Source organism: Miniopterus schreibersii (genome assembly GCF_964146895.1).
Source record: "Miniopterus schreibersii genome assembly, chromosome: 17".
Taxonomy (NCBI): Eukaryota; Metazoa; Chordata; class Mammalia; order Chiroptera; family Miniopteridae; genus Miniopterus; species Miniopterus schreibersii.
In genome coordinates, this window is record NC_138117.1 from 44399279 (window position 1) to 44426241 (window position 26963).

A 26963-nucleotide genomic window follows, 5' to 3' on the forward strand; every position below is an offset into this window, starting at 1 on the left:
ACCTGGTTGAGCACAGCAGCCATGGCAGGGACACAATGAGCATAACCTCTGCACAATGTACTGAAAAGTCCCTGGTCCTCTGGCACTGACTCAGACATGAGTTCTGGGTGGAACAGGGACACCTGGAGAGGTGGGCACACTGATTTCATGGTCTCCTGGCACCAGGTGGGAGACATGTCACACACACACTGTGCTGGGTAAGCAGCAGCAGCTGGTGATTAGGCTGACTGGCTCCGCCCATGTGCTGGAAAAACAAACTCACATAAACTCAATCATCTTGAACTCTGCTGCTCCCACCACCGCCAGAAAGCTCAGGAACCTCCTGGTGCCAACACAGGGACCAGCAAGCACTTTCTTCACCTGACACAAATCCATTGCCTGCTACAGGCTATGCTATGCACACTGAAGAAAGCAGCAAGGTCCTGGGGACCTGGCTATGGGCTTGACCAAACCAGTGTGATGGTGACCCAAATCAAGTGTAGCAACAGATCCTGAAGTGACCTGTGTCCCTCTGGGCTACCTGTCCACATGTAGGAGAAATGGGCCTCTCCACTGGGATGGGGGTCTCAATATTGCCAGATTGTGGCAATAGCACCAAAGGTCAACAGGTCTCAAATGAGTGGCCCTAGGTAACAGCCTGCCTGAACAGGACTCCTGGCCCCTGGACTCATTCATGGCTGGTGAACCCAGGATCCTGGACAGGGCTGGGGTCAATGCTGCAAGTCTGCCTTATCCAGTGGCCTCCAGGCCTTAATTAGATGCTCTGTGAGACAGTGAATGAACATGGTCCCAGCCTGTCGGTCAGATTAGCCAGACCGGCTGACCCATGTGGAAACTCAAGTTGACCCTGGGTGGGCTGCATGCCTGGGCTGCTGATGGGGAAAGTGGTTTAAATAAAAGGAGTCAGGTGAAATCAGAAGGGAATCCCAGACACTCCTCTTCTGGACTTCCCTGCAATCGAGCTCACACATCCTTATTGAAGCCAGTCTGAGTAACTCATGCTTCAGACACTGAGCATTTCGTCTGGCAGAGCTCACAGGGCTTCTTAGGCCTCAGCTGCTGAACCTGGGGTATTCCCCCTGTGTAATCAAAATGCTACACGTGGCCACCCTGATGCAAGGGACACAGACTTTACTGAGTGGGATAAGGTCAAAATTCCAGCAAATAAACACACACTTTGTATGAACTTGGATAGTCTGAAGAGAGCAATTCTAAATCTTTACCAACATTGTTAACTTGTCAGGATCAATGATCCCACATAAAATAAGTAGGTTAAGGCTGTGGGTTTATTCCCATTTACACACATTTACAGAGGTGAGTGGTCTATCCCATGTGAATCTTCTGATGCTGAGTGAGTCTTGAGCTCCGATTAAAGGCTTTGCCACATTCGTTACATTTATAAGGTTTCTCTCCAGTATGAATCCTCTGATGTATAATGAGGTGTGAGCGCCATCTGAATATTTTCTCACATTCATTACATTTGTGTAGTTTCTTTACAGTGTTAACTTTTTTACGAATCACGTGAGTAGAACCCTCCAGGGTGCCCCCATATTCGTGGTACCACTGGGCTCGTGTGTGAATTCTCTGGTGCTCAATAAGGTACGAACTCCGACTGAAGGCTTTCCCACACTCACTGCATCCATAGGGTTTCACTCCAGCATGAATTATCTGGTGTTGGAAAAGGGTTGAGTTCTGACTGAACGCTTTCCCGCACTCACCACACTTATATGGCCTCTCACCAGTGTGAACCCTCTGATGGATTGTGAGCTGTGTGCTCATACTGAAGGCTTTTCCACATTCCAGGCACTCGTAGGGTTTCTCTCCCTTGTGGATCCTCTGATGGTAAATGAGGCTAGAGCTTTGGCTGAAGGCTTTTCCACAGTCACTGCACTCATAGGGTTTCTCTCCTGTGTGAATTCTCTGGTGCTGAATCAGGTGTGAGCCCTGGACAAAGCCCTTCCCACACTCATCACATTTGAATGGTTTTTCTCCAGTGTGAGTTCTTTGGTGACGAATAAGCCGTGAGCTACAACCAAAAGCTTTCGCACATTTGTTGCACTTATACGGTTTCTCTCCAGTGTGAGTCAGCTGATGCTGACTAAGGCGAGAGACCCACCTGAAAGCCTTCCCACACTCGTCACACTTAAATGGTTTCTCTGAAGCGTGGATTCTCTGGTGGGCAACAAGGCTAGCACCATCCATGGGCCTTGGAACTGGAGGCTTCTCCCCAGTATGCATCCGCTGGTGCTGAGACAGGGTTGAACTCTGGCTGAAGGCCTTCCCACACTCCTGGCACAAGTAGGGCCTCTCTCCAGTGTGAGTCCTCTGGTGTCTGACCAGCTGAGACTGCTGGCTGAAGGCCTTCCCACACTCATGACAGCCATAGGGCCTCTCTCCCGTGTGCACCCTCTGATGGTGGATGAGGCTGGAGCTCTGACCAAAGGCTTTCCCACACTCCTCACACCTATAGGGCTTCTCTCCAGTGTGAATTCTTTGATGCTGAATAAGTTTTGAGCTCAGGCGAAAAGCTTTTCCACACTCGATGCATTTGAATGGTTTCTCTCCAGTGTGGATTCTCTGATGCTGATTAAGCTGTGAGCACAACCTGAAGACTTTCCCACATTCCTCACACTCATACGGCTTCTCTCCATGGCAGTTATTTTGTTGCTTCTCCTGTAAGCAATCAGATAACTTTTTCTGGCACTCTTGACATCTGTTAGGTTTCTTCTGTACACTGACTTCCTGAGGCAGAGCTGTGTATCTGAAACTCCTGCCACATGCATCGCACCTTTGGGATAGCCTGTCTGCAGCAACCCCCTGAATTCTCTCAGGCTGACAACCCAGGCCACTCTGGCCCTGCACATCCTCCTTGGCAGAGGTCTTCCTGGGAGCCACAGTTCCCACGTGCAAGTGGTGTTTCTGGAATAGGGAGCTCGGCTTTCTCTCTGGCCAGACCTCAGAATCAGAAGTGTCTCCAAAGCCAGGACTCTGAGGAGAATCCTGAGGGGAGGTTTTGACCACTGCGGCCAGGGACTCCGATTTCAGCATGTGCGTATCTTCACTGGCCTGCTCACCATCAGTGCTTATCATAGAATCTGAAACACACAGGCAGGATAAGGCTCCTCCTGAACTCAGAGAAAGGACAGAGGCTGGGGTGGGGGTGATCACTAGGAACTGAGCTCCCTCCCAGGACACCCACATGCAAAGACACTATGAAAACCTTACACCTTTGCCTGGCCGGTGTGGCTCAGCAGTTGAGCACTGACTTATAATACAGGAGATTGCAGTTCGATTCCTGGTCAGGGCACATGCCCGGGTTGCAGGCCTGATCCCCAGTAGGGGTCGTGCAGGAGGCAGCCGATCAATGACTCATCATTGATGTTTCTCTCTCTCTCTCTCTCCCCCCCTCTCCCTTCCTCTCTCTGAAGTCAATAAAGATATACTTAAAAACAAACACAAAAAAACTCGACACCTTTGACAGTTCTCAAAATTTGGTTTCATTCTACTTTTTGCTTTACACATTCATTCAACCACAGTGTACTCGGGTGAGTGCCAACAGCCACCCTCCCACGAGGGGGCTATGTCAGCAGAGGTTCGCTCTGTGGGGAAATGGTGCAAGGAAAAGTCCACACAGAAGAAAGTGAGCCTGAGAGGGTTGGAGGTTTAGCAAGATGCTGAGATGTCAGAGGTGGTAGTGAGGAGGAAAGAGGGATTTTAAACTATAAACAGAGGGATGGGCAGGTGTCTTTAAGACAAGGCAGGAGAGCTACTGAAAGGCGTACAAGGGTGAGGTGGAAGGGCTGAGCACTGGCCTGTCCCCTGGTTGGGCTTCTGAGTGGGACTCAAGGCCAGAACCCTGCTTGCTCCAGCAGCCAACAGGCTACTCCTTCCAACTTGCACCTGTGTCCCTTGCCAGCCTGCCCCTCACCCCATACGGACTTCTCCTTCCTGTGGATTACTGGCAGGGGGGTCTGGCTACCCCACCTGCCCCCACAAGGCTTTCCTGACATCCACTTTCCCTCTGGACTCTCCACATAAGCATCTACCTCCTTCTTACCCTGCAATCCAAGTACCTTTGCTAAAGTCAAACCCCACTGTCCCTAATGACATCCAGGGCCATCACCAGCCCAGTGCTGTCCCCCAGTGAAACTCAGGGCCCAGTGACAGGGTTCCACTGGTTCCTCACATCAGTGCTGTCTCCAGCTACAGTGACCCATCTCTCTGTCAGTCCTGGAGTATGGAAGGGGTTGCTTACCCTGAGCATCTGTGTACAAGGACAGTTCCTGCTCCCTCCTCCATTAGTCTTCATGACCACCCAGTGAAATCAGTAGTGGATAAGGGTCTTGTGGCTCAGGGAGGTTAAGTAACTCACCCACGGTCACCCAGCTAATGAGAGACTCAGGAATGAACCCAGGTCTGTTTCCCCAAACACACACCCTTTCAACATCTCTGTGCCCTTAAGATGTGGAATATCTCCTGCATGGACCTCACTGGTTCTCTTTCTCTGCAAAAACAACGCTGGAGTGGCCATAAAGATGAGAAAACTGACAAGTACTGCTCTACTCTGCCTGTTACTTCAAGGCAGAGGCCTCCATGAACAGCGATAACAGAGGAGTTAAGGATGCCTGCACTGCCAGGCCAGCCATGAGTCCTGGGCCTCCTGCTGTGGTTAACAGCCACAGTGCTGCTGCTGGATGAGGACACTGCAAACTTACCCAGCTGCCCTGGAGTCCACTTCCCCCTTTCCTGCAGCAAAATCTGTAAGTAAGTTACATTACAAAGGTCTCACCTCACTACATGCTACATGCCCAGCAAGAGCCTCCCATAACCAGTGGCCTCCTGTCTGGCTCAACATGTACCCGTTCCCTCCCTTCAGGCCTACATATGACACTTGCACACAGTACAGCCCATCTCCTCCTGTTCCCACTTACCAGTGACAGTTCCTCTGACAAAGACCCTCTCCTGACAAGCCCAGCCAGGCTCCTCTGAGCTTTGCTCAACCAGACCTCCCTCTTGGTGTATAAGAACAAAACACTAGCGTGGCTTCTAATAGAGCTCAAGGCCACATCCCTAGGATGACTCCAACCCCCTAAAAGCACCTGCCGGAGAAAACTGGAGGATGCCAATGACTGAGGGCAGGGTTGGTCAGCAAGTCCAGTTGGTATCACGTGGACCCACCCTTACCCTTTTGTGATCCATCATGCCCCCTGCCTGCTCCATCACCTCCAAGTGGAAGCTAAGTTAGCTGTCAATAAACTCTGACCTACTGCAGTCATCACCCAGACTAAATTCTGTCTTCACCACTGCAACTATGACACTGCCCATGGAGCCCCCAGGGGGCCTCGAGTCCTAGTACAAGGGTGGCTATGATGGGGGCAGCTGCAGGCCTGCCATCTTCCGCCACCAGGAGGATCCGGGGATATCAGCTACACCAAACAACAAAATCACATCTGGGGCATTTACATTTTCTAACATGTTCCACAAATTTTCATCCACAAGGCTGTCCTCTGTCCTGTGCACTCAGGTCCGTGAGCGGTTCTAGGTCTCATCACACTGTCACCTAACCACTAGGAAGGCCATCCGCTGCATGTGAACCACTGACTAAGGAGCTCTGCTGACCCCAGCTGGCTCTCCTGCCACGGTGCCCTCTTTAAAATCTCCCTCCACCTTGGAAATGTTTCATGGGGGCTGGATTTTAACCAGGCCAGTCTGTCCCTTTTTCTTCTTCCTGAGAAGGGTCAGAAAGGAGCTTGAACAGAAAGGCCCCTGTTATGAGCTGATTGTGCCCAAAAAAGGTGTGCTGAAGCTGCAGCCCAGGACCTCAGAATACAAACTTATTTATAAACAGGACCGTAGCCCTCGTCAGTTTGGCTCAGTGGTTAGAATGCTGGTCCACAGACTAACGGGTCCCAGGTTTGATTCTGGTCAAGGGCACATACTTCAGTTGCAAGCTCAATCCCCAGCCCCGGTTGGCACTCAAGCGGGAGGCAACCAATTGATATGTCCCTCTCCCACTGATGTCTCTCTCTCTCTCTCTTCTACTCTCTCTGAAAAGCAATGGAAAACATATCCTTGGGTAAGGATTAAAAAAAAAATTTAAAAAATAAACAGGACCATGGAGATGGAGTTAGTTAAGATGAGGTCACATTGAAGTACGGAGGGCCCTAATCTAATAGGACTGGTGTCCTTGGAAAGACAGACACGGGAAGGACGTGCTGTGACACAGAGAACTGGGGTGATACAGCCACAAGCCAAAAAACACCTGGGGCCATGAGAAGCTGGAAGAGGCAGGGAGGATCCTCCCCTATAGGTTTCAGAGGGGTTACAACCCTGCTGATGCCTTCATTTTGTACCTTTGGCACCAGGACTGTGAGACAATAACCTTTGTCGGTTCAAGATTCTGGTCTGTGGTGCTTTGTTATAGTAGCCCGGGAGCCTGACCTGAGAGGCTGCAGTCACCCAGGATCTCAAGAAGTTCTGGAGGGAGCATAATGGTCCCAGTGACGTGATGTTCACCTCAGAGGCTGCTCAGAACCAAGCTTACTGCTTCCCTTGCATCCATGTTTGTACCTTTGCTTAATAAGAGTACTGGTAAGATTAGAAACTGAATAAAACGTAGTTTAAAAACAAACTCACTTGCTAATCCCTGGGGTCTGCCTTCCCAGGCACAGGTTCTGTGCCAAAGGACCAAGCCTCACCTCTCTGGGGGGTCCTTGGTGCCTCTCTCCCCTCTGTTCCCTGCAGATCGAGGACCCATGGCTCCTGCCCCTGCTCCAGCCGGGAGATCAGCTCAGGCTTGAAGAGAAGAAATCCTGCTGTCAAGGTGACAAAGGAAACCACATTGGTGTTGCTGGGAATGCAGCTCAGGGCTCATAGCCCTCTGGTTTCCAGGAGTAAAGGGGTGGGAGGCTGCAGGGGTGCAGACAGTCTCTGAAGGGAGTATCAGAGGGTAAGGATCTGGGCACTGGGGCACAGCTCCTGAGGCTGGACAGCAAGGAATGCCTGGACTCCCAGCCAATCCCCTTCTGTTTCAAGGCCAAGATCCCCAGGGGACCCTGTCACTCAAGAGTTTGTCAAGAAGAGGCTGCTCTGCCTCTAGAAGAAAAAAGCCAGGCATTGCCAGCACACCCCTCAGTTCAGTGGGCAGGTATGTTCCAAGAGTTAGGGATGATTAAGAAACAAAACCGGAGCATTTGAGATCTTGCTTCTCAGCATATGTCATCAGTTTGGCTCAAATAAACTCACTTTAAAAAAACCAAAAAACCCCAGCCCCGTCAGTGTGGCTTAGAGGTTGAGCATAGACCCATGATCCAGGAGATCGCGGTTTGATTCCTGGTCAGGGCACATGCCCAGGTTTCACGCTCAATCCCCAGTAGGGGGCTTGCAGGAGGCAGCCAATCAATGACTCTCTCTCACCACTGATGTTTCTCTCTCTCTCTCCCTCTCCATTACTCTCGCTGAAATCCATAAAAACATATTAAAAAACAAAACCACCCTGGATGGGTAGCTGACTTGGTTAGAGCATCATCCCGATATACCAAGGTTGCAGGTTTGATCCTTGGTCAGGGTACATACAAGAATAAACCAATGGCCCTAGCCGGTTTTGCTCAGTGGTTAGGGTCCCGGGTTTGATTCAAGCCAAGGGCATGTACCTCAGTTGCAGGCTCAATCCCCAGCCCTGGTCGGCAGCCAATTGATGTGTCTGTCTCACATTGATATTTCTCTCTCTCTCTCCCCCTTCCACTCTCTGAAAAAGCAATGGAAAAAATGTCCCCAGGTGAGGATTAAAAAAATAATTTAAAAAAAAAAATCAACCAACGAATGCAAAAATATGTGGAACAACAAATTGATGTTTTCCCTCTCTCTCTCTAAAAATCAATCAATAAGTAAAAAAGTTTAAAAACAGAAGTAAAAAGAAAGAACAAAAGTAAAACAGGGAATGAAACAGACTTCAAATCAGAAGGCAATGAGGTCCAAGCCTTACCAAGCTGTCCCCAGTCTTGCATCCCTTCACAAAGCAAGGGGGCCAAGGCAGCCCAGGGAGTGGTGGAGACCTGTGGGCACCCACCTGGCACCCTTCTTCCAGAACCACCAGCCCCATGCTGTGGGGTGGCAGTGTAGTGGGCTCCCAGCCCATCCCAGGGCCCTGTGGTTGGAGATCCCCTCAGATTTCTGGCCAGGGGGTGGAGAAGGGTAGGACCCCACACTGAGCAGGAAACAGGTGTTCTCTCCAAGCACACATGGAGCACTCAGAGAAACATCCTTGAGCTAGCCTTGAAGGTGTCATGTACAGTCCACAGAACCACCGAAACGCAATGGGACATGAAAGTAACCACAACAGGCAGTTCAAAACAATTAGCCACTTGGAGATCCAGTAATGAATTACTAACTGAGAGCTGTATTTACTCAGTCAAAATTTGTAGGATGCAGCTGAAGCAGTATGTAAAGATAGTTTACATTTTTAAATACATTTCCTGGAAATAAGTACAGTAGAACACATATGAGGTAACCATTAAATTCAAGAAACTGGAAACAACACAGCAAACACAAACACAAAGGAAAAAATGAATAAAGACAGGCAGGATTCAGGGAACTAGAGAATTAGGACCCCCACACAACACTCCTCAAAAGTTGAGCAAAACAAAAAGCTGGCTCTTTGAAGAGATGAATAAATAGTCCTGGGGCAAAACCAATCAAGATATGGTCAAAAACTTATATAAGGGAACAGCTACAAACATAACAGAGATTAAAAATAAAAATGAAGAGCCCTATCGGGTTTGCTCAGTGGCTAGAGCATCAGCCCGCGGACTGAAGGGTCTCAGGTTTGATTCTGGCCAAGGACACGTACCTTGGTTGCAGGCTTGATCCCTGGCCCTGATCAGGGCTTGTGCGGGAGGCAGCCAATCGATGTGTCTCTCACATCGATGTTTCTCTCTCTCCCCCTTCCACTCTCTCTGAAAAGCAACGGAAAACATCCTTGGGTGAAAGTTAAAAAAAAAAAAAGACGGAGAGTATTATGAACAAATATGTGCTAAAAAACGGAAACCCAAATGAAGAGATGAATTTGTAGGAAAACTAGAAATGACAAAAGTGGCACAAGAAGAAATTCACAAGCTTGTCGGACCATCAAGCATGAAAGAAAAGGAAGGGCTTCCCCTAGGGCCCAGGTGTTTTACAGGGAGTTCTACCAAAAACTTAAAAGGTTCAATTAATTCCATCTTTATAAATTCCTCCAGGAGTTAAAAAAAAAAATCGCAAAAAAACTATTTCTAGTTTGGATTCAATTTCTTACAAGTTAATCTCTTAGCCCAGGCTAAAAGGAGGCTTTATTACCTCCCAGGAGTCCAGTACCCTGTGAGGATTAAACTCCATGACAGGAGCAAGGTAGGAGCCTGCCTGCCTCACTGTGACCAATCCCAGGGTTAGGACCTGACCACACGGCCTCCATATCCCCTGCTCTGACAGAGGCCTGGCTATGTGGGTGCTGACCTATGATGCAGGGGCAGGGGTCCCAAGGTACAGCCTCACCTAGTCCGGCCACACTGCTGTGGTTCTCCAGCATCACCTCCTTGTAGAGGGCCCTCTGGCCAGGGTCCAGACATTGCCACTCCTCCTTCGAGAAGTGCACAGCCACATCACCAAACGTCACAGCCTCCTGAAAGGACACACACCAGCACTCCAGGGACCCCTGGGTGCCAGCCCCATTCTGGGGCCTCATCATAGTGTGTCTCAAGTACGTGCACCACAGGAATGGATGAGACAGTCACTATGCCCCTTTGGCTCAAAAATCGAGGGGAGGGGCAGTATAGATGAGGGAAGGGACCCAGGCCAGGGACCTACAACCCTCCCCTCGAGAACCTCAGGGGGGCCTGAGTCCAGATAGGGGTTTAAAGTCTAGCAAGGACCACAATAAGGGGCCAAGGCAGGGTCTGGGCCCAGGCACTGTGAGCAGGGTGGTTATCCAGAGGAAGCGGCAAAACCTTCACAGGATGAGAGAGGGAACGGAGGCCGTCAAGACTCCTACCATGAGGCTCGGTGGGTGAGCATCCATGTGTCCTGGCCAAGAGACCTGTTGACAGTTATGAAAAAGTCAGAAGTCAGGGTGATGGAGGCACCCCCCCCCCTCGACTTCCAGGCTAATCCAGGGGGCAACTGTGTTCTCCCATCCTTTACCTCCACCCCCAGATATTCTCTGGCGGGGACACAGGGTGAAACCAAAGCAGCCACAACACTTGAGCATCTGCCCCCTGAGGCTTCATTCATCTTACAGAGTGTGTGGCGGTTGTGAATCACTCCAGGAACACTTAAGGGGTGGTTGCCACGCGTGCCAGGTGCTCAACCAAGCAACGGGATGCAGCAGTGAATGAAGCACAAGGGCTCTGCCTTCACGAAGCAGTCTAGTGGAGGAAAAAGTTAAGTAACCACACAAAGAAATGCAAAATTACAACCGTGATGGCACTAAAGTACAAGGAACTCTGAAAGTATTTAAACTAGGAAACCCTGACTTAGTCTGATGGGTCTTCCCAGAGGAGCTAACTAGGCCAAGGAGATGGAGGTGGGGAAGGCACTCCAGGCAGCAGGCACAGCCCTGTGCAAAGGGGCTGAGGCAGGATGGAATGGGCTGAATGAGCCAGTGGGGCTGGGTCACAGGCAGCAAGGGGAAACACGGTGGCACTGGAGGCCTGACAAGAATCACTGGGAAAAGAGCAGCGGATACAGGAATCCCCCTACGTACACTCGGGCCTCTCCCTGTATGTCCCCCTGGTAGGTCAGAATGAGGAGTGGGCTTCCAAGTGGAGCTTTTGGGTCAGAAAGTGGCTTGTGACGGACGCCCCAGGCCATGTGCACAGCGAGACTGACCGGGCAGAAGTGACCACCGTCGGGCAGCGCCGGATTCTGATCCCCAGCAGAGAAGGGCAGGCCTGAGAGGCAGCCAGGATTCAGGGAAGGCAAACTTCCTACCCACGCAAGGCACAGCCCTTTCCGACACTCTGACTAAGTCTAGGTCTTCCAGAGGCCGTGAGGGGAAAAGAGGGCCCCGAAGTGGGTGGTTATGCAGGAAGGAGAACGAAGGATCCCTCTGGAGCAGGCCGGCGAGAAGGCCGCGCTGGAGCCCGCGGGAGTCGGCCAAACGCCTCCCGCCTCCGCGGGCAAGGCGGCCGCGGCCGCACCGCCTTCTCCGCCAGGTGCTCCCGGCGTCTCCAAGCCGCCGGCGCCACGCGAGCTTCCCCGCCTCGAGCCGCCGGAGCGCGGGGCCCGCAGGGCCGGAGGCAGGCGGATGCCGCGGGCACTCCGCCCGAGGGCGCGGCCGCCGGCTCCACTCACCCTCCCCGAAGACCGCCGCAGGCTGCTAAGCCGGGACGACGCCTCAAATGGGCCTCGACGCTCGCGCCCGCTCAGTCCCACAGACTTCCGGCCCTTCTGGGCGGCTTGGAGGCTCGGCCTTCTCGGTGGTTCTCAGCGGCCCGACCGGGGCGCGGAAGGGGCGGGACCACAGCGAGGGGAAAGGACAAAGCCCGGGGCGGGAGAGGAGTCTGGGGGCGGAGTCCAGTGCGGGGTCGCCGGAGCCTGGGATCCCGAGGGCGAGAGTTTGGGCAAGGCGGAGCCGAAGGAAAGGAGGAAGAAACACTCACTCTGTTTTGTGGTTTTAGGGGAATAAAATTGAGTATCTATTTTTTAGACTTTTTCCTTTATTGATTTTAGAGCGAGAGGGAGAGAGGAAGGGAGGGAGGGGGAGAAACACCGGCCGTGGCTCCGCGTATTTATGCACCCATTGGTAGGATCTCGAGGGCCCTGCCGGGGATCCAGCCCGTGACCTTGGCGCACAAACGCTGGATGCTCTAACCAACTTAGCTACACAGCCGGAAAAAGTTGACTGTTTTAAAAACAAACAGCCAAACAAAACTGACCCTGCCCTACCTTGCTAGCTGTCCCTCCACAGCCTCATCGCACACCCACAGCCCTGGTCACGGCTCCCTGGCGGTTCTCAATTAGACTGGGGTCCCACGTACTTTTCTGGGAACTCCATAGACCCCCCTCACACCCCCCAGGGCATGCCTCCCAGAAGGCCCCCTCTCCACAGCTAACCGCACACCCAGCCCAAGCTGCTCCCATTCCCGGTTCCATGCCCACCCACCTCTCTGTTCTGGCCACCACGGCCAGAAGAATATACCTGAGGAACTAACAGTAAAGGTAGAACAAGATCCCTCCTACTGTACTGGACAAGCCCAACAAGCCAGCCCAATGATTACCCCCCCCCCCAGTTCCCATAGGAAGAACCACCAGTCACGCTCCGGCCAAGCATAACCCCATTACTCATTATAAGACACTGTGTTTAAATCGTCCCTTTTGTGTTGCTAAAGGTCCCCCCTTGTTTCCTGTAACAAAAGCTGACAGCCTGACAAATTCTTGGAAACCCCTTTACTGCAGTGCCTTTGTGGTTACTGAGCATAAAGTGAGGGAAGACTAAGGGTCGGGCCGCAGTTCGGCTCTCACTGGGTGAGACGCTGGGACCGTAGCCGCTGGCCAGCTAATGAAGGCTCCAAAGTCCAAACACAAACTCTGGGGGTCGTCCGTCGCGGGTCCCCAGAACACTGCCCACAGGTTTGGGGCAGGGTGGTCTGTCCCTTCACCCAGTCCCCCCTCTTCTCTGCAGCGCGTGACCCTCCCACTCCCTCCTTCCTCCCTGGCCTTGGAACCCCCAGCTCTACTCTCCCCGTTTCCCGGCTGGCTGCGCCTCTTCCTCCGCAGGAGTCTGACATTTGCCCAGTCGGCTCATCGTAAATCTCGTCCCGATTCTACCCACCGGTTTCCTTAAAGGGGACCACGCCAGGCCAGGGGGAGTGAGTGGGGGAGGGGGGCACGTGACCCTGTAGAAACCACTCAACCCCTCGGGCTTCCTCGGCCGCTCAGTGGGCGACGCCCGCCCTCCAGAGGCCTCCCTGAGGGTGGGGTGCCCCTCTGCCCTCCTGGGCCCCGCCCGCAGGAGAGCAGCCCGCGGGGCCGACCTTGGGACCGTCGGGACACCGCGGGCCCCTTCATTCCAATGCGCCTGCGTAGACGCCCCGGCGGCGGGATAGGACTACACATCCCAGCGTGCACTCTGCTCGCGGCCGCGGCTTCTGCCTGGAAGTTAAATGGCTTCCGCCCCGCCCCGGAAGATAAGGCAGCTAGCCGGCGACGCGTATCCTCTTTCGGCCGCGTTAGACGTCGGGTAAGCTGTGCTTGTGGCTCCGTGGCCTGGTGTTATCCGCCGCCATCCGCCGCCCTCTGTCCCTATCCGCCTCCCTGGGGCCCGCGAATGACCCAGGCCGGCTCCTGAGGTGACACGGGCGCACGGATGGGGACTGGGGCGCAGAGGTGGCCAGGGACAGGAGGGAGGGGCCCGGGGGAAGGGGGCCCTGAAGCCGGGTGGCGGTAGTGCCTGGGCTCCCCAGGGCGCTGACGGTGAGCTTCCCCCAGACTGCCGCCATGGGCCGCGTGATCCGTGGGCAGAGGAAGGGTGCCGGCTCCGTGTTCCGCGCGCACGTGAAACACCGAAAGGGTGCCGCCCGTTTGCGCGCAGTGGACTTCGCTGAGCGGCACGGCTACATCAAAGGCATCGTGAAGGTGCGGGGCGCCGGCCGGAGTGGGTGGGGACCCGGGGCGCCCCGCCGGGAGCCCACGCTCACGCCACCTCGGCCCGCAGGACATCATCCATGACCCAGGCCGGGGCGCGCCCCTGGCTAAGGTGGTGTTCCGGGATCCGTACCGGTTTAAGAAGCGGACGGAGCTGTTCATCGCCGCCGAAGGCATCCACACCGGCCAGTTCGTGTACTGCGGCAAGAAGGGTAAGCGGCGCGCCTGCGACGGGCGGACGGGTTGCATGCGATGCATACCCTAGGTCGGGCCGAGGAGGCATCCAGGAGGAAGCCTCACCTAGCGAGCCCTGCTGGGCCAAACGTAGCCAGTGGGTCCCCTGAGAACGGACGAACGCTGTGAGGAGGGAATGGACTTGCTTGCCTCTGGCTAGCAGTCGTTGAGACACCATCTCGCCATGCTGACTGCCCCGTGATGCTCTTCCTTGCAGCTCAGCTGAACATTGGCAATGTGCTCCCGGTGGGCACCATGCCTGAGGGCACCATCGTGTGCTGTCTGGAGGAGAAGCCTGGTGATCGGGGCAAGCTGGCCCGGGCCTCTGGGAACTATGCCACAGTCATCTCCCACAACCCAGAGACCAAAAAGACCCGAGTGAAGTTGCCCTCGGGCTCCAAGAAGGTCATTTCCTCTGCCAATAGAGCTGTGGTCGGTGAGTGGCAGCCAGCAGTTGAGTGCTCTGAATTGCTTGTGAACAGCCAGCAGGTAGACCTGGGCCCTGGAACCTAACTGCCTACTTCACTAAAGTGTAGGCTCTATAAGCTTGAGCACATCCATGAGTCCTAGTATTTGAAAAGTGAGCATTGTAGTACCTACTCGACTTCAGGGTGGGAGTTGAAGGAGACTGTGCTTAACCGACTGGGATTTGTCTGTATTCTCACATAACTGAACTTGTGTGATTTCTGCCTTTACCTTCACCTGTTAACAACCTATTCAGAGATGTGTGATTTCCTTAAAATCACCCAGTAAGTGCATTTAAAAGGATTTGGACCCAGGTTTGTTCATTGCTGTTTGGCAACACTTTCAATACTGTGGCAAACCCAGACATGCATGGGGGGGGGTGCTCTTGGGGGTATGGTTCACAGAATGAGCAGAACTGGCTGATACGTGGAATGGTGGGTCAGCTGTCATGTTGGGGTTAGGGTTTGAAGGTTGAGTAACCTGCTCAGTGTCAGACATGATGAAGGGGGAGGGCTTCCTTGGAGAACCCTGGATTGAAGTAGGCATTCCAGATGATGTGGACAAATGGCCTGGCTTGGCCACCCTGTGGAGCCTGAAGGAACTTGCTGTCAGTTGACATACAAAGGGGCTTACTGCTGGGTGGTAGTTGCCAAGTGGTACTGGGGCTTTTGTGAACTTTGTGATGCGATATGAAAGGACAGAGAGAAGGTGATTGATGCAGGAGTTGGGGTACTGACAATCGCCTGATGGGATATTCTGCCTGATATCCTCAATAGGTGTGGTGGCGGGAGGTGGCCGCATTGACAAGCCCATCCTGAAGGCTGGCCGTGCCTACCACAAGTATAAAGCAAAGAGGAACTGCTGGCCACGTGTGAGGGGTGTGGCCATGAACGTGAGTAGCCCAGAAATGAGCAGTGGGGGGGTTATTCAGCATATAGGGACAGGCTGGAATGTCCCCTGGCGTGTGGTAGGGGATTTGATTTGAACATCTGGGCGATAGTTCATAGTCACAGGCCTGTTGATCCTGCTCCTCCCTAAGCCCTCCTTAGATAGTTTGGGACCACCCCCACATTAACACCATCTTTTTTTTGCCTGCAGCCTGTGGAGCATCCATTTGGAGGTGGCAACCACCAGCACATCGGCAAACCCTCCACCATCCGCAGAGATGCCCCGGCTGGCCGCAAAGTGGGTCTCATTGCTGCTCGCCGGACTGGGCGTCTACGGGGAACCAAGACAGTGCAGGAAAAAGAGAACTAGGGTTGGGGGCTCAATAAACTTTGTTCTGCCACTAACCTGTTCCCAGCTGTGGTTTCAGAGGGAAGGATCCTGCTGGGAGGACCAGTGAGCAGAGGCAGCTCAGGAGAAGATGGGGGGGGGCTTGTTCCCATCACACCTTGGTTCCTGGAACCCCTCCAGCATTCAGCACATGGACCTCTGTTCATTAACTCCTCCTGAGCGCTGGGAGAATAGGTAAGGGTATGGATGCTCTTAGGTAGTGGTCTGAAGCCACAGGTTGGACAGCAGGGGAACTGTCTTGCAATGAGGAAACTGGGACTTTCTCAGAACAAATGGGCTTCCTGTTTGGCCACAGCTAATGACACTTTGTCCCAAAGTTTGTGACAGCTCTGTCAAAGAAGACAGAACCAGGGTAGATGCTGCTGAGCAGGCACCAATATGAGAGTGGGGGCCCATCAGTCATTAGGACTGGGACACTAGCTTCCAAGAACCTCCTCCCCACAGTGGTTCCCTTGTGAGCCAGTGTGAAAGGTGCTGCTGGGCTACTCACAGCACAGGCTGGGGCGGGGGTGTCCTACAAACTGCTGGTGGAAGGCACTGGCTGGGAGTCTCCATGATGACCTGGTGAGAACTGGTCACCTCAGCTGTTCTGTTTCTGTGGACTGTGCTGCAGGGACCCTCCTGGGTGATGCGGCCTTGCTGTAACTGCCAGGTGGCTCCTTTCTTTCATGATCCAACCCATCCTCAGTCGTAATCTTGCTCCCAGTTCTCAGTCTTGCCTTCCCTGGCCCAGCCTGTCCTTGACCACCCAGCACACTCAGGCAGTAACCCCAGCAGGGCGGCATCTCAGTCATGGGCAGGGAAGACAGGAAGGTGTTTCCTCCTGAAGGAAAGAGGAGGATGAGACGCCATCAGGGAGATTTGGTGCAGAAGCGGTCAAGGGTGCTGAGGGAGGCGCTTTGTCTAAGAGGACCCCACCCATTTACGGGGTTGGGGCTGGGCTTGGTGGGTTAAACCAAACTGCTTTGACCAGTAAGCACCCTCTTCCTGGGTGATCACGTGGCCCTGGTGAACGGTGTGGTGTTCTGCCTTTGTGAAAGAAAGGCCTGGTCTTTTCTTTGATGTAGTGCCTTTAGCAGCTTACTAGAGGGTATCTGAAAAAGGATTACTATAATCCCTTTGTCATCAAAATTGATCGACAAAGCCCCGTTCTTTTTTTTAATACACCTATTGGTTTCAGAGAGGAAGGGAAACACCAACGATAAGGGTTATTGATCCGCTGCCTCCTGCAAGCCGGCTACTGGGTCTCGAACCCCGAGCTCCTGGGTCGTAGGGTCGATGCTTTACCGCTGAGCCACGCCTGCTGCGCGACGAAGCGGCCCTCGGTTCTGAAGCCTGTGGCTCGCGACTGCCTCCGGGTGGCGGCCTTCCTGATTTGTTGCCCTTTATTTCCGGTTCCCGGAGGAGCCCAGTCACCGAGACGTGGAAGCCGTTTCCCAGAGCGGTCGGGGGGCGGGGCTTACATCACTTCTGGCTGGTTTCGATTGGCGGGCGGGGCCGGGCCGGGACGCCCCCTGCGGGCCCTGGAAGACCCCAAACCCCCACCGGCCTCCTTCCCCCGGCCCCGCATCCCCCCACCGGCTCCCCAGGTCGCCCACGGGGCCGCTTCTGCGTCCCGGGCCCGCGCCCAGCGTAGCCGCCGTTTGCTCGCGCAGCTCCGCGCTCTGCCCGGGGCCCCCACCGGGTCCGTCGGGGCGGGGTCTCCGCGGCCTTCACTTAGCCTCCGGCCCTGAGGCTTAGTGCCAGCACTGCCTGTCCGCCGCCGCGGTCCCCCGTGCGCCCGACCGCCCGCTGCCCCCCCGGGGTCGTCCAGGAGGCCCCCTGCGCCCGCGGGCGGGCCGGGCGCACCCCTGCCGCTTCCTCCCGCCTCGGCCGGATCTCCGGCAGCCACCTTCCTGTTCCTCTTCCTCCTCTCGTTTGCGTCATGATTTTGTGTTTAGTAAATTTTGTGTGTTAAATAATAAATGCATAATATTAGCAATGATGGTGGTTCCTCATTTTCCAAATTCAGTCTGTTCGGCAAATCTTTGCTTTGTAACCCTCGCCCAAGGGTATTTTTCCCATTGACGTCGTTAGCGAGGAACGGAGAGAGGCCGGTGGCTGGGCCGCACCCGCCGGGAGCACTCGCGCCGCGCCCGGGCCGCCCGCGCCCGCAGCCACACCCAGCACGCGGTCCGGAGGCGGCGCTCCCGCCGCTGAGCCACGCCCGGCCGGGCTGTTCTGCCCATTTTCAAGCCGGGTTGCTTTCTGGCATCCCGCTGTGAGCCCCAACGTGTCCCGGAGGTTCCCCGTCCGGCAGCTGGCTGCAGGGATCGCCTCCCGCGCCTTCGGCGCCCTCCCTGCGGACGGCTGCTCTGCTGTCCGCACATTTCCTGAGCCCTCCACACGCGGCAGTTGCTGCGTTTCACGGTCTGGAGCGCGGCCCGCTGCCGACGCTCCGCGCCTCGGGGCCCGGCCCCGCCCGCCCGGCTGGGGGCGCCGAGCGCGTCCTTGTGTCTCGCCCGCAGGCTCGTGGTGACCGTCGTGCGCGTCACCCTGAGCGATTAGGGCCCATCTCCTGAGTCCGTTTCCCTGAGGGACCCCGGGCCCCTCAGCCCTGCCGGGGGCGGGTCTGCAGAGCGGCGCGCGTCCCGCTCCTGGCGGCCCGGTCGGCGCCCCACGCGGTCGGCACGGACGCGGGGACGCGCCCAGGCGGGCGAGCGCAGCCGCTTAGGGCGGGGCGGCGCAGTGCCCCTGCATCGTTGTTTATCAATTACTGCCCTATTCTCCACACGAACAACTGAAAACCTACTTTTGCTCACCCTTTATTTCTCTAATCTATGGGGAGAGAAGTCTGTTTTTAATTTGCATTTCCCTCCTTGTTACTGACACTGAAAATCTTTTCAGATGTTTACTGGAAAATTTATTTCTTTATTTGCAATTTATCAGGTCGCATCCTGTGTTTTTCTTTTATTTATTTGTCTTTATTGATTTCAGAGAGAGGAAGGGAGAGGAGAAAGAGACATAAACGATGAGAGTCGCCGCTGGGCCGCCCCTGCCGGGAACTGAACCACCGGCCCTCGACGGCTGAGCCACACCAGCCAGGCCTGTGTTTATTTTTTAAATTAAATAGTCTTTTCTGGGTATTTTAAATATATTCTGTATATTTATCTTTTGTTGAGTATGTGAATATCCTTTCACTGGACAGCTTGTCTTTTAATTTTGTAGTCTCTCATACAGAAGTTTTTTTGATGGAGTAAAATTGAATATTTCTCTAATAGCTATGAACATTTAAATACTTGGGTCTTCAACCATCTTGAAATATATTTTTGTGTGCCATAGAAGGCAGGGAGCTTGACTTTCCCATGGAAGTGGGTTTTGCCAGCACCATTTGGTGACTACTGTGTGGCTGTTACTGTGGCAGGTGTGTCCCTAATGGGCATTCTGTAATGTCCTGTCATCTTCCTCCCAGGCTCACACCCAACTCTGTGCCCACAGACTGCAGTAAGTCTTGACATTTGGAGTGCAGGTCTCTGACTACCTTACTGCTTTTTTGGCATTGTTGTAGTTAATCTTGGATCATTACTCTTGTAATACTTAGGCATTTTGGTCAGATTTCATGATCTGTTGTAGTATTGACTTCACAGAATTAATAGATTCATTGGAGGAGAGTCAATGATATTGAGTCCTGTTTATGAGCATTGTCTGTTTCTCCGTAGGTCTTTTTAATGTCCTTCAGTGAAGTTTTATCATTTTATCCATATTTTTGTTAGCCTTCTTCTTAGGTGCCAGAGTAGTGTTTGTAGCTGTTGTGAGTGCCAGGTTCTGGTATCTGGTTTGCGACTGCATCAGAGTGGTACTAATTACTCGTGCGCTGTCCTTGAAGGGGTGGCAGTCTTGTCGAGCTCATGCCATTCCGACAGTGGGTTGATGCTCTCGGACCTTCTCTGTGGACGACCTTCTGGCTCTCTAACCGTGGTGATCTTGTCCGTTCTCTTCCAGTCCTCATAGCTTGTATTTCTTTTTGGGCTTGGACTACCCTGAGAACCACAGCTGTGTATGGTATGTACTTAGACCCCTTTTCTGTTCTTAAAAGCATTTCCTGTTCCTTCTCTTCACTGCAGCCCCCCAGGCCCTCACATTGAACTTGCTGGATGTTTGTGTTTTATTAGCATTTTCAAGGAACCAATGCTGAGAGTATTCTCTTGTTGAGATTATGTTCTTTTTTTTCTTTCTTTTTTTTCAAATCCTCACTTGAGGATTTTTTTTCCATTTTGTGTGTATGTGTGCTTTTTTTCAGAGGGAGTAGGAGGGAGGGGAGAGAGAGAGAAGCACTGATGTGATAGAGACACATCAGTTGACTGCCTCCTGCATTCAGAGCCTGCAACCATGGCACGTGCCCTTGGCCAGAATCAAACCCAGGACCCTTCAGTCCTCGGCCAACGCTCCAACCATGGAGCCGAACCGACCAGGGCTGATCATCTTTTCTTGATTTACTTTCTTATTCTGTATCTGATTCTTGTTGAATGTTTAGATCATTTATTTCAGCCTCTCATCCTCAAATAAGTACGTTAATGAGGCACATTTTTCCTTAGGGAGCCTTGTTGGCATTTCCACCCTCTTTTCCATTTTTATGGTTTTCTTGGAGGGGGTACTTTTAAAATCATGTGTTTCTAGTATAACAACAGTAGGATCAGAGAATGTTTTGCCAAATGATGCAGCCTTTGAAATTTGTTGACAATTCCTCTGTTGCCTGGTATATGTGGTTTTTAAAAAAAAATAATATTCAACGTACATCTTGAAAAAAATGTGTATTCTCTGTGCTTTAGGTAAAAGTGTTTGTTGATTAGAGGTTCCTGAGGGGCGGATGACCAGCACTCTCACTCCGGGGAGGGTGGCCAGCTCCTCTTGTTGTTTGGTTGGCTTTCCTTTCTACATTTTGAGCTTGTTGGTGGATACACACATTTGTAATGACAGCTTTTTGGTGGGGTTTTTCTTCTCTTCTCAATGGAGGATTTCCATTGATTTTTTTAGACAGAGTGGGAGAGGGAGAGACAGAAACATCAATGTGAGAGAGACACATCGACTGTTTGCCCCGACCCGGGGCTGGGATCAGCCTGCAACCAAGGTGCATGCCCTTGACTGGAAATTGAACTCTCGACCCTTCAGTCTGTGGGCCAACGCTCTAACCACTGAGCCAAACCAGCCAGGGCAGGTTTTTCCTTTTATTAATAATGCAGTGTTGTTCCTATTAATGATTTTTGCTTTCAGCTCTGTTTTGATTGATGTAAATATCCCTAAACCACAGGCAGTAACTCATATTAAGCTCAGCAACACTATGTGGAGGGGGGACACCAGCACAGAGTGCAGACCCAGGGCCCTGAGGGCGAGCACAGCTGGTCGAGCGGGATCAGGGCGGCCCGCGGCGGGCAGGCCCATGTGCCTCTGCAGTGGAGAGTGGCTTTAGCCCCAGCTGCTGCGGCTCCGTGGGTGGAGCGTTGGCCCCTACGCTGAAAGGTCACAGGTTTGATTCCCAGCTCGGGCACATACCTGAGTTGTGGGTTTGATCTCTGGTTGGGGTGTGTGCCGTGTGCCCCAGGGAACTGATCAACGTTTCTCTCCCCCTCTCACTTCCTCTCTTTTTAAAAAGCATGTACTCGGGTGAGGATTTAAAAAACAAGAGCTGCTTTATTTTCATTAGTGTTTGCTTGGTGTGTCTTAGATTCATCCTGTCTGTATTGTTTTATTTCAGGTTACGTGGGTGTATTTCACGTATTTAATCGAAGGGCTTGTGTTTCTCACAGGTGAGCCTAACCCTTTCACTTCTCACCGTTGCTCACCCGGGGGCCTGTTTCCACGAGTCTCCTATTTCTATTTCTGCACTTGACTGTCGCTCTGTGCGCCTTCTGTTCATTGTTTTGCTTCCTTTTCTTCCTCACCCCTATCGTGTTGTCTTTCACGTAAATGGAATGAGTGTTTCTGCCCCGCATGAGATAACTTAGTGTTCCAAGGAGGAGGGGCAGGCGACCGGGGAGTCCCGGTGGGGCAGGAGGTTCCCGGGAGCCAGCTGTGTTGCATGGGACGAGCGGGGCCATGAAGCTACCTGCAGGAGAGGCCAGGCCGGGCCTCCGTGAGTCCTCTCTCTTCCCTCAGCTACCACCCTGGAAAGTCCAGGGAACCACATAATGGCAGCTTTGCACCTGTCCACCACACCCCAGGTGAGCATCCATCCTCCTGGGACGTATGAGGTCTCCACCTAGGGCTTCCCCTCCTGCTCTGCCTCAGCAAACACCCTCAGACATCTCTGGTCTGGGTGCTGAGCAGAGGAGGGGTGACCTTGGGACTTCCTCAGTCTCCCAGAGTTAGCTGCCTCAGTAGCCAAATAGTCAGACCACCTGCTGAGGCCATGCTGGGGGATCAGGCCTGGAGTCACCCTCTGCTGTGTGCCGAGCACGCCTCTGCTACCCAGTCTGAGCCTCACCTGGTCCTGCAGCAGCCCCTGTCAAGCCCCTGTCCTTTCACGCCAAGGAGACTTTCGAGGATGTTGCTGTGCTCCTCTCCCAGGAGGAGTGGGGGCGTCTAGGCCCTGCTCAGAGGGGTCTCTATAGACATGTGATGCTGGAGACCTATAGGAACCTGGTCTTCCTGGGTAAGGCCCCTTGCCAGAACACAGCTCAGGGAATAGCCCTGGGCACTGAGGGCTCAGCAGGGGCTGGGCTGGAGGCCTCACCCCTGGGCCCAGAGACAGGTTTGATCTGTGCCAAGGAAGGGCCCAGTGGTTCTGGATCAGCCTCTCCCTCCTCTGAGCTCCTGGATAGACTGTCTTTGCTCCAGGCCCAAGGCAGCCAGTTCTCAGGGGACACTGTGTAGTACTGTGGGGAGGGGCCCCTGCGCTGTTGTTCCCTGTGCTCAGATCTCCATCTCCATAACCACCTGCAGCCCCCCAGAGTGCCCTGACTTCCCATCTCCCTCACACCTGCGCTTTCCCTGCTCCTGCAGGCCCCCAACCCCATGTCCTTGACACCAACCCCAGGCCCTGTCTCCTTCCCAGGAGCTGGACCTGCAGGTTCCAAGCCTGGAGTGATCACACAGTTGGAGCCAGGGGATAAGCCATGGGTCCTGGACATGCAGGGTGCCGAGAGGAGGGAGTGGCTGGGAGTCAATGACTCAGGTGTGTGAGGGGCTGGTTCTCTTACCAGTCACTGAACTAACATTTGTGGGGTCCAGGGTGTGCAGCTAATGACTGAGGAGCTTGGGGGAAGATGTCTCTGGGCCAGCACAGCAGCCCTGGAAGTAGCCTCTGCTGAAACCCAGGTCACCTCCATCGGCCTCCTCCTCAGTGGGATAATTCTCAGCTGAATCTTCTGGATAGTGAGAGGTGAGAGGGGCAGTGCTGGCGGAGGAGAAGAGGGAAGGGCATTTGGGTGAACTGTGGGACCCCAGGAAGCCCTGCCCCTGAGAGCTCAACACAGTGATTAAGTGGGGTCAGATGGGCTAGTTGCTTCATCCCCCTGTCCGGACAGTTCCAGACCGGAACAGGGAAGTGAGAGTGGACACATCAGCAGTCGGACATACGTGTGCTCTAGTCTGCACCTGCTGTCCCCATTCTAGCCCTTCCTGGTCCGTACCTAGACTTGGTAATCCTTGCTTGTCACTCAGTGCGTGTCCATTTCTGTGCACAGGAGTCTCAGTTGCTGCTGTCACTGGAAGTGCCAGCAGGGAGGGTGTTCTCTAGTTTCATTGCCGTGGACAGTGCTGCCCATCTTGATGATGTCCTAGGAAGGAACTCCTGGCTCAGAGGACTTGAATTTCTCTTTTGTAAATTTGCATATTTGAATACATATACTTACAGAAATGGAACAAACCCTGATTTTATACAGCTCAATATATTTTTACAAAAAAAGATCCTGCAGCCCTAGTCAGTTTGGTTCAGTGGTTGGAGCGTCAGCCCGTGGACTGAAGGGTCCCGGGTTCAGTTCCAGCTAAGAGCACGTACCTCGGTTGCAGGCTCAGTCCTGGGCCCTGGTCGACGCTCGAGCAGGAGGCAACCTGTCGATGTGTCTCTCACATCGATGTTTCTATCTCTCTCTCTCCCCTTCTCTCTCCCCCTTCCTCTCTCTGAAAAGCAATGAAAAAATTTCCTTGGGTGAGGATTTAAAAAAAATCCTGCAGATCAATATACAGAACATTTCTGGTTCCCCAGGAGCCCATGGGCCTCCTCCCTAATTTCCTGCTGAGCCCCAAGGTCCTTTCCCTCTGAGTCCTGGGCTCTGTCTGCTGGATGCATGTGGGCATCTGAGCATTGGGAAGGTCGCTGTGTTGCATGGAGTTTGTTCTGCATCATTGCTATACAGTATTCTGTCATGAAGTACAAGTTATTTTCTATTCTATTGCGGAGGACATTCGATTGTCCCCATTTTGGGGTTATGTTTCTCTTGGCTCGCAGAAAACACATTTTTGGTGGATGTGTTCCTGCCTGTGGAGTACATGAGTGCTTAGTCAAGGAGAGAAGGGGGGAGGTCTGAAGGCATCAGGAAGCATTCTGTGTGGCATATTGAGTTTAAGGTACTGGTGGTGGCTCACCAGTGGCCTCTGGTACCCCTGCAAAGAGCCCTGGGAATGAGAGTGGCCTGCTAAGGAGAGCCAGGGACCCCGGCCTCTGTGATCTCTGCCCTCCTCCTCCATGGCTGGCATGGGCTTGGCCCTCTGCCCTCCTAGGGTGGCAACTGGTTTTCTTTTTTTAAAATATGTTTTTATTGATTGTTGTTGTTGTTTTTTTAATTGATTTTCAGAGAGAGGAAGGGAGAGGGAGAGATAGAAACATCAATGATGAGAGAGAGTCATTGATTAGCTGCCCCCTGCATGCCCCCTACTGGGGACTGAGCCTGCAACCCAGGCATGTGCCCTGACCAAGAATCGAACCATGACCTCCAGGTTTATGGGTCAACACTCAATCACTGAGCCATACTGGCTGGGCTTATTGATTTTTTTTAGAGAGAGAGGAAGAGAGAGTGAGGGGGGGAGAGAGAAAGAGAAAGAGAAACACAGATGTGAGAAACATCAATTAGCCGCCTCCTGCACGCCCCCTACTAGGGACCCACCCTGCAACCTCGGTACGTGGCCTGACAGGGAATTGAACCTGAGACCCTTTGGTGCATGGGACAATGCTTAACCAACTGAACCGCACCAGCCAGAGCAGGCAACTGGTTTTCTTAGCATGGATTTGGGGTATACTTAGGTGGCCTTAGACTTACTTCGCCTTAATTTCATTGTCTTTCAGATGCCCTCCAAGACTTTTGGGCCCCTCCTTTCTCTGGTTTCCATGGTGCTATGAAGCCTTCATCTCCTTTCTCTTTGTAATGAGGACAGGCATCGAACCATCCTACTCTGGCAGATTTTGGAGGCAGAAGGCAGGGAGGAAGGGATGGGTGCTGATCAGATCTGAGTGAAGTGCTTGCATTGCCATGTGACTGGCCCTGGGATAGATTTTCAAGCCTCTGAGCACCAGGCTCTTATCTCTGGAAGGTGTTGTGACTTTGGAGATGATGTAATTTGTACTGCACAAGTGGTCAGCAGTGTCTTCGTACCTTCCTTCCAGAGTGGGAACAGGTGTCCCTGAGATGTTCTGTTTGTTGTTTCAGCTTACGGGACCAGGACTGAGTACAAGGAGTTGACTTCAGGGGAATGCTTGGTGGGGCAGAACTGGACTGACTCAGGAACTGTTGCCGAGGGACCTGCGCCAGGAGAAGCCTGTAAGCATGTTCTGGGAGCCAGAGGAGAGCCAGGACAAGCCCATGGAGCAGAGAGGTCCTAGTCCAGTCACACTGACCAACAGGGAGAGAAGCCAGGAGTCTGGGAGAAGCCTCAAGTTGGGGTTAAGCCCTGTCCCTGATCACAGACCTTACAAATGCAATATATGTGAGCAAAGTTTTGAACAGAGATCATATCTCAATAACATAAGTGTGTACACAGGTCAAAAAACACACAAATATAGTTCATGATTCTGGGGAAATCTTCAGTGCAAATTTAGTAGTTAAAGGAGATCAGAAAATTCCTTTTGGGGAAAAACTGCATCTTTGTGGTTACTGTAGGAAAGCCTTCAGGTACAGTGCTAACCTCATCAAGCACCAGCAGCTTCACAGTCAAGAGAAGCCCTGCAGGTGTGATGAGTGTGGGAAAGCCTTCAGCCAGAGCTGTGAGTTCATCCATCTCCAACAGATGCACTTGGGGGAGATCCCCTACTGGTGCGACACATGCAGAAAAACGTTGAGCCAGAGGCCCAACATCATGAAGCATTGGAGGATCCACACTGGGGAGAAGCCCTGCAAGTGTGCCGAGTGTGGGAAAGCCTTCAGTGACAGCTCAGTCCTTACCCGCCATCGTCGGACCCACACTGGAGAGAAGCCATTTGAGTGTAAGGAATGTGGCAAAGGCTTTACTCAAAGTTCTAATCTTATCCAACACCAGAGAATTCACACTGGAGAGAAACCCTATAAATGTAATGAATGTGAGAAAGCCTTCATTCAAAAAACCAAACTTGTTGAACAGAGAAGCGACACTGGAGAGAAGCCCTATGAATGTAATGACTGTGGCAAAGTTTTCAGCCAGAGCACACACCTCATCCAGCATCAGAGGATCCACGAGGGGGAGAAGCCCTACCCGTGTGGTGAGTGCGGGAAGGCCGTCCACACAGCTCCAGACTCACCCGTCACCAGAGGTCGCTCGCGGGGAGAAGCTGTACAAGAGCAGCGATTGCAAGAAGGGCTTCAGCCAGGGCACTTACCTTACCCAGCACTGGCGGATCCACACTGGGGGAAGCCCTACGAGTGCAGCTCCAACACGGCCCAGCACCAGAGGTCCACCTCCAGAAACACTTCTCCGGGTGACGCTGGAGGCCCATGAGTTATACCGTGCACTTCCCACAACCCACCCGTCCATTATATATTGGCCATGCAGTGTTGTCACATGTGAAAGGCATTTCTACCTAATTTTAAAAAACTCTTAAACCAAAGCAGTGCATGCTCATTTTAGAGAAAGTGAGAAAGGCAAGCAAAAGGGAGAGGCAACTGTAATCTCTCCCTTTTAGAAAAGCAGAATTCATCACAGCTGATTTAGTGTGTTTCCTCTCAGACACTGAAGAACACTTCCAGAGGTGTCTAAGTATTTTAAAGAAAATACCGTTGGGCTTCTCATGGCAGCACCCAGAAAATTCACACTGGAAAGAATTTCACATATGTTCATACAGTAAGTTTTTAAAAATTAACTTCATATTTTTTTGTGTACCTAATAGAGTGGATGATTGCTTTTTTTATTGTGCTAAAATACACATAAAATTTACTATTTTAACCATTTAAGGTGTACAATTCAGTATA

The 26963-nt window shown here is 52.8% G+C and overlaps 3 protein-coding genes across 21 annotated transcripts; 2 read left to right on the top strand and 1 right to left on the bottom strand.

The window, feature by feature from the left end:
* Window positions 1-1268: 1268 nt before the first annotated feature.
* Window positions 1269-11420, bottom strand: ZNF7 (zinc finger protein 7). 13 transcript variants are annotated; one of them, XM_081116557.1, is made up of 6 exons: window positions 11326-11420; window positions 10269-10397; window positions 10025-10069; window positions 9529-9655; window positions 6699-6815; window positions 1269-3095 (listed from the first exon to the last, which is right to left on the bottom strand). In XM_081116557.1, exons 3-6 carry the CDS (start codon window positions 10049-10051, stop codon window positions 1324-1326), a joined length of 2043 nt encoding a protein of 680 aa, XP_080972683.1. In that variant the 5' UTR covers window positions 10052-10069; window positions 10269-10397; window positions 11326-11420; the 3' UTR covers window positions 1269-1323. The 13 variants fall into 13 exon arrangements, with proteins under 13 accessions (XP_080972683.1, XP_080972686.1, XP_080972679.1 ...); XM_081116560.1 differs by having other exon boundaries at window positions 9529-9613; window positions 11326-11408; XM_081116553.1 differs by having other exon boundaries at window positions 6699-6795; window positions 11326-11406.
* Window positions 11421-12897: 1477 nt separating this feature from the next.
* On the top strand, window positions 12898-15608 carry RPL8 (ribosomal protein L8). 2 transcript variants are annotated; one of them, XM_081116738.1, is made up of 6 exons: window positions 12898-13213; window positions 13462-13608; window positions 13688-13829; window positions 14069-14287; window positions 15093-15208; window positions 15415-15608. In XM_081116738.1, exons 1-6 carry the CDS (start codon window positions 13046-13048, stop codon window positions 15571-15573), a joined length of 951 nt encoding a protein of 316 aa, XP_080972864.1. In that variant the 5' UTR covers window positions 12898-13045; the 3' UTR covers window positions 15574-15608. The 2 variants fall into 2 exon arrangements, with proteins under 2 accessions (XP_080972864.1, XP_080972865.1); XM_081116739.1 differs by having other exon boundaries at window positions 13163-13322.
* Window positions 15609-18390: 2782 nt separating this feature from the next.
* Window positions 18391-26963, top strand: LOC308546974 (uncharacterized protein). Of its 6 annotated transcripts, XM_081116507.1 has the most exons (5): window positions 18391-19653; window positions 21344-21395; window positions 21745-21809; window positions 22643-22762; window positions 25233-26963. In XM_081116507.1, the coding sequence occupies exon 5, from the start codon at window positions 25810-25812 to the stop codon at window positions 26491-26493; it is 684 nt and encodes a 227-aa protein (XP_080972633.1). In that variant the 5' UTR covers window positions 18391-19653; window positions 21344-21395; window positions 21745-21809; window positions 22643-22762; window positions 25233-25809; the 3' UTR covers window positions 26494-26963. The 6 variants fall into 6 exon arrangements, with proteins under 6 accessions (XP_080972633.1, XP_080972634.1, XP_080972635.1 ...); XM_081116508.1 differs by lacking the exon at window positions 21745-21809; XM_081116509.1 differs by lacking the exons at window positions 21745-21809; window positions 22643-22762.

Excerpts from the sequence above, each read along its gene's own strand:
- ZNF7 (XM_081116554.1), bottom strand. The coding sequence starts at position 10,263 with ATGAATGAAGCCTCAGGGGGCAGATGCTCAAGTGTTGTGGCTGCTTTG. Across the intron at positions 6,816-9,528 it reads CAGCAGTGTGGCCGGACTAG|CAGGATTTCTTCTCTTCAAG; the intron begins GTGAGGCTGTAC and ends TCACCTTGACAG. Across the intron at positions 3,096-6,698 it reads ACCAAGGACCCCCCAGAGAG|ATTCTATGATAAGCACTGAT; the intron begins GTGAGGCTTGGT and ends TGTGTGTTTCAG.
- LOC308546974 (XM_081116507.1), top strand. The coding sequence starts at position 25,810 with ATGCACTTGGGGGAGATCCCCTACTGGTGCGACACATGCAGAAAAACG.
- RPL8 (XM_081116738.1), top strand. The coding sequence starts at position 13,046 with ATGCGCCTGCGTAGACGCCCCGGCGGCGGGATAGGACTACACATCCCA. Across the intron at positions 13,214-13,461 it reads TCGGCCGCGTTAGACGTCGG|ACTGCCGCCATGGGCCGCGT; the intron begins GTAAGCTGTGCT and ends AGCTTCCCCCAG. Across the intron at positions 13,609-13,687 it reads ACATCAAAGGCATCGTGAAG|GACATCATCCATGACCCAGG; the intron begins GTGCGGGGCGCC and ends CTCGGCCCGCAG.